Raw genomic sequence first — 12,340 nt, 5'->3', positions numbered from 1 at the left:
TTTATTTGTGAAAATGGAAAGTTTTTACATTAATTTGTTAGTTTTTATTATTTACAAGTCTCCAAATCAACATAGACTGAAACAGTACTATTATGCTCAGAGAGAACTTGATGATTGTAAAAGATCAAAGTAGACACACAAAATAAAATCCAATCTGACCGGCAGATATATATGAGTAACATTTATAACACTGGCTAGAGATGTGATATGGGGGTCAGCATAGAGGGTAGGGTGTTTGCTCTGTAGATACAGACAAAGTTCAGCTCCTTATACAGAGTTGGCTATAACTTGTAGTGTTTGTTCTGTAGATATAGACACATTTCAACTTTTCTACGGACTTGGCTATAAGAATGTAGTGTTTACTCTGCAGATATAGATTTCAGCTCTACATACAGTGCTGGCAATAAGTGTTTGCTCTGTACAGATTTCAGCCATATCTAAGAGTTACAGCTCCAAGCACAAAGCCTGTAGTATTTGCTCTGCAGATGTAGGTAAACTTCAGCTCTACATACAGTGCTGGCAATAAGTGTTTGGTCTATAGATATAAACAGATTTCAGCCCTCTGTAAGAGTTACAGGTCCCAACATAGAGCCTGTAGTGTTTGCTCTGCAGATGTAGGTAAAGTTCAGCTCTACATACAGTGCTGGCAATAAGTGTTTGCTCTGTAGATATAAACAGATTTCAGCCCTCTGTAAGAGTTACAGGTCCCAACATAGAGCCTGTAGTGTTTGCTCTGCAGATGTAGGTAAAGTTCAGCTCTACATACAGTGCTGACGATAAGTATTTGCTCTGTACAGATTTTAGCCCTATCTAAGAGTTACAGCTCCAAGCACAAAGCCTGTAGTGTCTACTCTGCAGATGTGGGTAAAGTTCAGCTCTACATAAATAAAAGAAACTGGTTGTTTAACCTATTATTGTTGATTGTAGCAAGCCACCCCCACCCCCACTGAGTATGTTATGTCTTTCATGTTCACTACACAGCATTGCATCAGGTAATAACACCCCCCCCCCCCCCCCGATAATTACTGGCAGTCCCCTGTGGCAATTTTATATGCCATTGGCAGACAATTTGTTGTGACACACAAACATTCCATACAATTCTATTCCTAAATTGCTATACTGCCAAGTTTTTCGTGTACCAAAATAAACACATTTACAAAATATATAGTTGGTAAAACCAAAGTACAAACTTGGTTCCATTACTTGGCTAAGACAGGGTTTAAAGCCCTAAGATTCAATCCCAAGTTCATCCATTAGTAAATTAGTTCTATCTTATCAGTGGAGTCAAAAGGATTAAATAAATTCTTTCTTTTGTTTTAGACCAACTTGTTTTATAGCTCTACCAGCAACTGTTAGGCCAAAAAAGAAAGAATTAATTAGACAGTCTGTCTAAAGTGGTGCAACGACACATTTTTTTTTTTATTCTCAACAAACCTGTCACTCAATCTATGTTTTATGGCAGTTACTGTTCTTTTTATTTGGTACTTTACAACAAGTGTGTATGTGGGGCAGATGTCAATTGCTTGTCCATGATTGGCTCTGCAGTTGTCTTCACTGAAGTAGGGAGGGTTATTTTTGTGTTTCCCCAGATCTGCAGACGGCATGGGCTGAACAAACATGAAAAAAAAGACCGACGCGAGGGGATTTAAGTGATACGCGCACTGACCAGAATAAATTCTTTTTTTTTGGCCTTATTCTTACTCAAATTTTAATCCTAATCCAATATGAGGCTTTGAATAATCATTTCCATGGGATTAAAGTGAGCAATCAACAGATTACAAACCAACCACCTGACACCAGTTCTCTTCAGGCACTACCTCAAGGAGGAGTGAGTTCCCATTTATGATTTCTGCACAAAAAAAGCAAATGATTTAACTTTCCCACAACTCTACTATCACTTTCTAGGAAGAGAACTGCATTGTAAATATTCCCACATCACGACATGATTATTCAAGATATGTTTTGCTTATAATACTATAATATTACTGTCCATAAGGAGTTTATCAGGGGCTTTAGATTCTATTAATAACGCTTGTTCTTGAGACGACGGTGCTCCTTGACTTGGACCAATGTTGCCCTTTGGTTGGTAGAATGTCTCTTGAGATAAAGTATGCCTGCTGCAAACCACTGTTGAATAGTTTCTGCAATAGAATTTGCAAAGTTGTTAACTCTTTGTTAAATGAAGAAAATGTTTTGGCCAATTTGTTTGAAAATCAAAGCTTAAATGACCCAAAACTTTGGCATATGAAAACTTGCTCCTTGGTCCTTTTGAAATAACACAGGAAATTTGGGGGTTCACCATTATGTTTTTAAGAAAATTGACAATTTTTTTTATTTTCCTGACAGAATTTAACAGTCTTTGTCACTCATATTAGATTCTAATGTCACTCAATGTTAATATTATTTTGACCCCTATTTAAAAATATTCACATGGTGACCCTTGCTTTGTTTTCTTGACTTTAATGCAAACTGGATTGGGATTATCTTGAACATAGTAACAGGAAAAGTTTTATTTCCAAAGCACATACTACGTTACCTAAAGCAATGACACAGATAACTCTTTCTAATACATTTAATGCAATACATGAAAAAGGTTAGCTGTAATAATGAAGTGTTCCCATGGTGATTACATCCTGTGTAAATATAACTATGGAAGACATGGATAGTGTTAGATAAAACAGAATGTTCACTATAACAGAAGTCTTTATAATCGAGGGTACAGAGAATAATTCTGTGATCATTTGTTTGAGTTAATTACAGTTGAAAAGAATATTAATACATCTTTTGTTTGTTAAAAGTGCCTGCTTGATGTGCAACTTTCTTGCTAGGTTGATAAAAATCTTTAGAATATTATACAATAATATACACACCTGACTGTCATATCTGAAAGTGTCTCTGACTCATTAAACTCGTCGTGCATTAGCTGAGCAACTTGACAGAGAACATGATCCGTTGCAGCTACAGGTTCCAGCTGATTACCTAAGTCAAATAAAAAAAATTTTGTTAGCGAATTTACCTGCACTAAGGCTAAGCTTACAAAAAGGATCCTGTGAACATAACAATTAAAGCCAGCTACATGTGTACTTTGTCTTTAAAAATAGGACATCACTCCAGAAAATAGAGACATTTTCATAAATTATGGGTTCTGGAGAGTCATTTCATGATTTGACATCACCTACAATTACTTGCAATTTCAGAGAAACATCAAGTTGATTTACCTGCCAATGATCTGTCATCGCTATCAAACACCAGGAAGTTGTACTTAGCCTCTCCAGTCTATGATCAATCAAAAGAAAACCAATCAATCAATCAATAAATCTATTAAATAATCAATTAATCAATCATCCATTCAAACAAACAGTTTATAAAGTGTCAATTTCCAGTACGCCTTACTGTACTGTCCACTTAGAAGGCACTGGAGAATAGATATTAAGTTTTTCAATTATTTCTGAAGACTTTAACTAAGGATGTTTGTTGTACGGAAGGCTTCATGAGAATATTTTTTTTTTTACCATGGGAGTAGTTTTTATTTCATGGGAGTAGTTTTTTTACCATGAGAGTAGTTTTTCTACCATAAAACAATACTTCTATGAAAAAACTACTCCTGGTGTTCCACAAAGCTTCTGTACAGAGATGATAAAGATTCACCAGTATAAAATACTACTACCAATTTTTCCTTTGATGTTTTCTTACCTTTTTTGGTTGTTTGTCCAATGTTTGTTGTATTTCTATTTCCAGTTCACCAAGTTTTGGAAGAATTGATTTCCACTGTGTAAGACAAAAGACAAGTTTAAATATCTTAGTATTGAAAAAAAGACACAAATTGCTTGTATGAAGTAAGAACTTCAAGAATTTTAAACCATTATGATTTGTGAAGAATATGCTTCACTGTCTGGCTCAACAAAACTTTTACTTATATTGCTACATTTTATCATCTGGCTTAACAAAAATTCTGACTACAGTTACACTGCTACACTGCCAGATGACACTGTTAGTAAGGTATGCCATGATAGGGCGCCCTCACACATCAGTTAAGTGACATTTACTGTAGTCTCAAAGGTATGCCAATTGCCATGATGGGGCGCAATCACACATGGGTCAACCCTTTCACAGAGCAGATACAGCAGTGAGAGTGGAGTGACACAGCATATCATATAGTCTAGATGACCCTCTGTTTCAAGTGTCATGGATTCCATGGTTTTTACTAACCAGTACTTGAATGGTTGCTTCACACTGACTGACACTCTTCCCCATCAGTAACAACAGAATTATCTTGGAATGTCCCTGGACATACAATCTCATCTCTTGCATTCCATTTTCCTACAAACAGAATTGTAGACATAATGACAAATAAAATCAATAGTATTTATACATCACATCTGAATGTACACAGTTATCATTTGATTTGGTAAAAATAGAGGCATCACTTTGTCACCCCGTCGAAGGAATGTTATGTAATGAATACATTTGTTTGTGATTGGCTAGTCTAGGCAAGATTTGAATAAAACCATCGTTGCTATAAGTATGACTTTATCATTTTATTGCATGAAAGTTTTTAATAACAAATCTATCTTTCATCTTGAATCATAGACTGTCTATGCTTGAACTCATTCATTTACCTTATTTTGAAAATTCTCTGCTTCTTGGCCATTGTTGTCAACACTATCAGATTTAGGTTTATCTTCCACACATGGCAATGTTTGATCATTGTTTACATCACAGCCTGTTTGGTTGCCTGTGGCAACATCTTGGAGAGATGCTGTTGCCATGACATCCTCATTATCAACTCTAATCCTTCCCTCTTCATGCAGCATTGTCCCTGGTCCTTCTACTGCATTGGTACCCATGGCAACAAGTTTGTCAGAACTGCTACTCTCTAGGAAGTGGATCTTTTCTTCAAGTTTATTGTCTTTGTCCACACAATTCTCTCCATCCTTTAATGTCGTTGCATTTGCACTTCTATGTGTTTCCCCGTTCATTAAAACGTTGCCAGTTTGCTCTAAATCTGCATTAGAAATTACAGTGCTTGTTTCCATGGTAACAGTAGCCAGCTTATCATCTGGTGTCTCAGAGTTAAGATGCTGTCCATCACATACGTTTGTTGTATGGGTCACACTGTTTGTCCTGGATTCAGTCAACCCATTGCTGTCACTGGTAGAGTCTGTTTCCTCTGGTATTGGTACATTTTCACTGTGGAGTTTATGGTCTCCTGAAGTTTGCTGTGCATTAAGCACATCATCTTTGTTTTCCAAATCGACTAAACAATGTCCCGAGATTGTTTTGATTAAGTGAGTCAGGTTTTCAATACTGAATTCCTTCTGTGATGTTTTCTTTTCTGACTTATTTGTCGATTCTCTAGTCCTTTCGATAATCTTAACGTTTCCCTCCATTTCCTCCTCACAAACACTTTCCTCTGTGGTATATCTGTCTTCTGATCCCATTCTGCGATGACTTGACGTCAGACTGTGTTTGCTTGATATATCCGAATCCATATCCGAGATGGCTGAAATATCCGGACTACTTTCAGTCAGGTGAAACGACACACTTGATGAATCAGCAAGTCCTTTCCTATCAGAGTCTGTCTGTGTGTCGGGAGGAGTGTTAAAGAGGTTTGGCGTTAAAGCATAGCAGTGTGATTTCTTCTGTTTCGGTCTCTGACTTTGAAGTAAAGCCTCGTACTCTTTCTCAGTTAAGAAAACTGACAACATCCTCACACCAAAAGGCAATCTGAAATCTGATGAAATAAAAGTGAAAAGGTTATGACAAAGACTAAACCATGTCTAGTGTGTCACTGAGTGAACATTATTTAACCTGTGAAAGGAAAATACATCCAGGGGGCGATTTAAAATCTGATGAAGTAAAGTTAAAAAATAATGACATTTGGAGAATCACCGAGTGCACATTACTAAACCTGTACACAAACATGCAACCAACAAGTACCTTATAATTTAATACATAGATAAAAATGCTCCCAATGTCTATGTAACAGCAATTGACTGCATCAAAGCAGGATCTCCATTGGTCTGTAGGGTACGCCATGACAGGGCGCCCTCACACATCTGTCAACCCTTCAAGAGCAGGCCAGTGAGGGCAGAGTGACCTTACAGTCTTGATCTCCATCAGGAATAATCAGGTAGAACAAATTACTTCTTGAAAGTGTGAAAATGCACCAAGAATGACAAACAATGGCCTAGATATCAGGTATACATGTAATAATAGTAAAAGTGTAAAAGTTATTGATAATGCAATCTCTATATCATCAAAAAGACAAAATTACAGATATCTTGGTAAAGATGTTATATAAAGTGGGATTTGTTTTTTAAAAGATTAGAACATATATTTTATGCTTAATGTTATATTTTGGTAATAGTAAATAAAAAATCTTTACAGACACTCACCTGTTTCAACAGTTTTCGATGGGTGCTACAGAAAAACAAACAAAAACAAAACAGAAAATAGGCATGATGTCTTCCATTGATTCAATAACATATACAAATCTGCTATAAATTTAAAGACATGACTAACACTATTGTCATATCAATTGTAACAGAGTTACACAAATGGATGAACTGCAACTTATTGAAACTCAATCAGACAAAAACAGAAGTCATTTTCTTTGGATCAGCCAAGACTCATTAGCATCAACTTTTCAAATACCAACACCATCGATAGTGAAATAACTCCTGTTGCGAAAGTACAAGACCTTGGAGCTACATTGGACAGGATAATGAGCATGAAAGATCATGTGAATCAAGTATGTAAATTTGCATACTATCACATCAGAAATATTGGAAAAATCAGTAAGTACTTGACACAGGAAGCGACTTTACATCTTGTCCATGCCTTTGTAATGTCAAAGCTGGACTTAGGAAATGGTCTCCTATTTGGCATACCCCAAGCTAGAAAGAAACTTCAACTAGTTCAGAACACTGCTGTACGTCTCATCACAAAGACCAGGAAGTACGATAGAATCACGGAAACACTATGTACACTTCACTGGTTACCTATACAACAGAGGATTGAATTTATGATTCTTCTGACCTCCCAAGCAGTTCAATGTATCAATGTACACAGATTCTTTGCAAAAACATGTGCAATGGAAACTCAACCTCAGAGTCAGCAATTGTTTACCACTGAATGACAGTAATTGTTTACCACTGAATGACAGTCAGCAATTGTTTACCACTGAATGACAATCAATAATGATACTTACATGAGTTTGATTGGGTTGAAGTAGTAATATTCTGTAGAGTAGATCAGGACACAGCTGACTATGGAGTACACTGTGAACAATTAGAGGAGATTTTTATAGTATAACTTTCAGTCAAGTTATCCCACACACTTACATATCTTATCTTAGACACAGACATATAGACACAGACACAGACACAGACACAGACACAGACACAGACAGACACACAGACAGACACACAGACACAGACAGACACACACAGACACACACAGATGCAGATGCACACACACACACACACACACACATGTACATACATACATACATACATACATACATACATACATACATACATACATACATACATACATACATACATACATACATACACACATACACACAACCAGTATTTAGTTTGATAGTTGAGGACTCACCTATTGTTAAAGATGAGACATCCTTGAAGTACACCTGAATGACTTTGACAAGACTGTAACAGATGATGCGTCTTTAAATACAAAGACCTACATCCCTGACAGCAAAAAAAAAGGAAGAAAAAGAAGAAAGACAACGTTAAACTATGTAAATTCATATTGTATGTGTGACTCGTGATATAAGGAGATTGTAGGACATCTAGAATTTGTCATATTTAGTTTGAATGATCCGTAAATGTAATTCTAGCTTACAATGTATTAACAGAGTCATTGTATCAGTCAGAGATAACTGTTAACTTCTCTCATAAGGAAAACAATGAAAATGTATTATTATAATCAATTTATGAGAAACATGGGTGACAGTAACAAAACATGGAAAACAATGTGTGTGTGTGTGTGTGTGTGTGTGTGTGTGTGTGTGTGTGTGCTTGTCTGTCTGTCTGTCTGCCGATAGGTAGGTAGGTAGGTAGGTAGGTAGGTAGGTAGGTAGGTAGGTATGTATGTATGTATGTATGTATGTATGTATGTATGTATGTATGTATGTATGTATGTATGTATGTATGTATGTACACATTTCTGTCTGTATGTGTCTATGTAAAACTTACTTTAGGTGATTTTATCCTAGGTAAAGGTTCAAATATAGTTGCCATTTCGTTGCCATAGTGATGAACGTATGGGAGATAGCACTCCCAAATCTTGGCCATTTCTGACAGGAAGGTATCTCTGTTACCACTCTCAGCCTGGATAATGAAGGAACAGGAAAGCATAAAGAGAAAAAAACATACACAATAAGAGATGAAAGAATTTCTGGATCAATTATGTATTAACAAAACAAAGTGCTATAATACATGTATATACTTAAAATTAAAGGGAAATATAGTGCTGGCTGGTTATAGCACATTTTTACTTTCCGTACAAATGTAGTCAATAACGGTTGGTTACTCCCATATGAAGATAAAATGGGATGTGCTGCCAAAATATCTCCAAATATGGGTCCACTGTTCCATCTCAACATTCTGATTAATAAAGCCATGTACCTATACTTCATGTTTGAGAACTGTCTCTAACCGTTGAAGCTACTGTAGACTGTACCAAAGAGGAGGAAGATAATTACCTGCAGTACATGACTGATTGAACCGTGGTAAAATACAAATATTGATAGCAAGTTACTAAGTCTTTGACATAGTGCTGAATCTGGCTCTGTTATATTACCAGCTAATGCCTGATGAGCAAAAAAGAGAAGAAAAATGATGTATATTGATTGATGTCTATTGAGTAGTGAATATTGATAAGTTTAATGGAATAAAGTTTCAAAAAAGTTACATGTATTATTACGTATGTACCAGTGATTACTTGCACTGGTGTGGGCACATACTAGTGAAATAAAGACATTATTACTGACATTGATAAAGAGATATAATTTATAAATGAACATACCAGAGTGTAAACACCATGATGTTTAACAGCAAACTTCATATGTTTCAGTTTATAACATTTAGGAAGTGATTTGGTCAAAGTCTTGATAAAGTTGACCATTCCCATCAATTGGCCACATAAAATACACTGCCGTTCCAAAGGTAGCTGGCAAAAAAATTGGAGTACAATGTTATAAAAGAACATTCAACAGATTTCATATCTCCAAATTCACTCGGTTTTTGGGGGGGCATGAATGAAATTACACATTTTTGCTTAAATTGAAGCGTTGACTTCAAATTACATCTGTAAAGAGAATGACCTAGAAAGTTGTGAAGTGAGTGAGGACCCAGACTCACTGTATGATTAGATGAATATCTAAAACACACTTTTGCATGGGGACCCTTGGTAAACAGGTGACAGAGTTCCAATCTATGGCATGTACAGCACTTAATGAAAAAGCTGATCTACCGAACAACACTTCCAACATACAACTAAGGTAAGCCAACCAGGTGATGTCATTCACACACTCTTCATGCATAGTATTTGGCTAAAACAAATACATACAAGACCCACCCCCACCCCCATCCCCTCCATCTTCTTTTTATCCTTGCACCATAAATGACTGGTACAATAGTAGAATAGAAATTAATACTTGATTATTGATTGTAGTAGTGATGAAGTTACCTTTCTGAAATCTAGTTCTGAAGCGACTATAATGTAGCTTTCATCTGAACAAATGGCATATGGTAACATCATTACACTGATGACGTCCGAGATATTCAGGCAAAAGCTAAGTAACTGCTTCAAAACTAGATTCCAAACAGGTAACTTTATCACTATGACTAGTACAATGTTACAAATAACATGCTTTCCATCTATTGGAATATTCAAAGAAGAAATGTCAAAAATATATATACACACGCGTGCGCGTAATTGCCCCTTACAATTTTCTAACTAAAAGTCTGTTGTAAAGTTGTGAAATACTGCAATACTTACATTTTGAGGATGAAAATAAACTATGGCATCTTTGAGATCATCTTCTTCACATTGCATTGCAGAATGGTCGTACACAAAGAAAATCTTCTGGCCATCACTGCAAAGAGCAAAGTTGACATACCATAAACTGATGACGTCAAAGTAATATGACATAAGCACACAGACGGATGGATAGATAAATAGATAGATGGATGGATGGATGGATGGGTGGATGGATGAATGGACGGACGGACGGACGGACGGACAGACAGATGAATGGATGGATGGATGGATGGACGGACGGATGGATGGGTGGATGGATGAATGGATGGATGGATGGATGGATGGATGGATGGATGGATGGATGAATGAATGTATGGACGGACGGACGGACGGACGGACGGACGGACGGATGGATGGATGAATGGATGGAAAGTCAGACAGGCGGATGGACAAACGGAGACAGACACAGACAGACCATGGACGTCTGTATTAATACGTCCATGGACAGACTTACAAACACAATAGACAGACAGACAGATAGACATACAAGACAGACAGACAGACAGACAGACAGACAGACAGACCCACCCTCACCATTGGACCAACAGTTAAGGATAACGATTCAAAACCGATCCAAACGTGAATATTGTGTTCATGTTTGTAAAGTGGTGTTGTCGCTGTCTTCGGTACTGTCTATTCACTGTGGATCTATGGGAAAAGCGTTTGAGTCTTTGACATCGACTGTTCAACTACCTTGATTGAGCCTTGACGACGTGACCGTGTTCACGTATATTACGCAAGAAACACAGTTGGATTTAACTGATCGAGAATTCCAAACCCAGCTTGACAGAGGGCGTTGCTTGAACTCCATAAATACGACTGTTTTACAAGGAGATCACAAATTCAGGGGTATACGCGTACACCCAAAACGTTTACCTGTGAATGTCGTCCGCCATCTTGAGTCATGTGACGTAAAAGAGGTCACTACAGAGGTCGTGACCTTATGTGTATTCTTGTCGAGGACAACAAGGACGCCACCATTGTAACCTTGGTAACTGACAAGTCACCATGATATAAACCTGGGAGTTGCTATTAAGTTGTGAGATAAATGAGGGGACGAAGACAGAGCCAGGAAGAATCAAAGGGGAGGGGGGGTCTTTGGTGAAATCACTGAAATGGGGGGGGGGGGGGGAGTCGAAAAAAAAGGATAATTTTGATAAAATTGTTAAATTCGAGAATTCCGGGCAGCGCCAATTGGAGGGTTTCCAACTTTAAGTCAACGATCAGATCGATCAAAGATTGCAATCTAACAGTTGTTTCCCCCTCCTGCTACTACTACTACTACTACTACTCGTACTACTCACCACGGTCAATTTGTGTGAAGGCACAGCATTACTAGGCGCACTACTAACGTTGCTCCGCCACATCATCCCCAGTATCTTACCACTCGGTATCCACATTCACTCTGGACTTCTGCTCAAGTCTCGGGGGCTTTTTTCACTCTTTATTTAATTTTTTTTTAAAAACACACAATAGCGACCTGAATGAGTGATTGCGAACAGTCGGGTGAACACCGTAAACCCCTAGGGAGACTACTAGTGACTGGGAATTAAAAAAAAAATAGCCGACCACATTTTCCTTCACAAAATTTGAAATGTATAACAATTTCAAAACATTTGAAGATTATGAGACAGAAAAAAATCCCATGGTAAAAAGAAAACCATGGCGGACAAAAAATATATTTAAAAAAGTATGGCGAACGAAAGTAGAAAAAAAGATAAGCTTAATGCTAGCATGACTCTAATAAAGTTTCGTACATAATGCTTCGACAATTTCATTTGGAATAAGTTTTTATCTTGAGGATGAAAAATTTGATTAAAACTCAAATGGTCAGTTCAAACATCATTTAAACTACCGTGTTTACTTATCAACGTACCAACTCCCTAGTAAGTAATGCGGGTGAAATAGCCTACACTATTTCCTCGATAGATACTAGTAAGCGAAAATTCAAAAAATTGTGTCAGTTATTATAGCAGAAATAGTGTATTGCGTTAGTCCTTCAAGTCTACAGGTAGGCTAGAGGGAAAATATAGCCCTCCCCTAATTCCCATTTTCTAAAATAAGACCCCTCCCCTCCCACCCCACCCCCACCCCTCCCCGAACAGATTTGTAAAATCCTTCCCCACGGAAGGCTGGGACGTCGTGGGACATATTGTTCCACCTAATCTACAGTGATGGAAAGTTCAGCTCTGCCTTGAGCGTTTCAAATTTCTGTACAAAATCCGATGAGATCTTTTCATTCATAAAGTCTAGGGGCAATGTGGAC

General features: G+C 37.3%; 1 protein-coding gene across 1 annotated transcript; it reads right to left on the bottom strand.

Annotated features, from left to right (window-relative positions):
* Positions 1 to 1,966: 1,966 nt before the first annotated feature.
* On the bottom strand, positions 1,967 to 10,970 carry LOC144449488 (BLOC-3 complex member HPS4-like). Its single transcript, XM_078140029.1, has 14 exons — positions 10,951 to 10,970; positions 10,033 to 10,129; positions 9,058 to 9,201; positions 8,735 to 8,842; positions 8,226 to 8,360; positions 7,624 to 7,718; positions 7,214 to 7,283; positions 6,399 to 6,423; positions 4,620 to 5,734; positions 4,210 to 4,320; positions 3,694 to 3,768; positions 3,219 to 3,276; positions 2,871 to 2,979; positions 1,967 to 2,141 (listed from the first exon to the last, which is right to left on the bottom strand). The coding sequence occupies exons 1-14, from the start codon at positions 10,968 to 10,970 to the stop codon at positions 1,967 to 1,969; spliced, it is 2,337 nt and encodes a 778-aa protein (XP_077996155.1).
* Between the last annotated feature and the right edge of the window lie 1,370 nt (positions 10,971 to 12,340).

The sequence above is a fragment of the Glandiceps talaboti genome, chromosome 18, assembly GCF_964340395.1.
Source record: "Glandiceps talaboti chromosome 18, keGlaTala1.1, whole genome shotgun sequence".
Classification (NCBI taxonomy): Eukaryota; Metazoa; Hemichordata; class Enteropneusta; family Spengelidae; genus Glandiceps; species Glandiceps talaboti.
Note: the sequence above shows the minus strand (reverse complement) of the source record. Positions and strands in the feature narration are given on the sequence as shown.

Bases quoted from the DNA above. Each gene is read 5' to 3' on its own strand.
- LOC144449488 (XM_078140029.1), bottom strand. From the start codon at position 10,970: ATGGCGGACGACATTCACAG. The intron at 8,361-8,734 runs GTAATTATCTTC...TTCATTATCCAG, and splicing joins CAATCAGTCATGTACTGCAG to GCTGAGAGTGGTAACAGAGA. The intron at 3,277-3,693 runs GTAAGAAAACAT...GATTGATCATAG, and splicing joins TGGACAAACAACCAAAAAAG to ACTGGAGAGGCTAAGTACAA.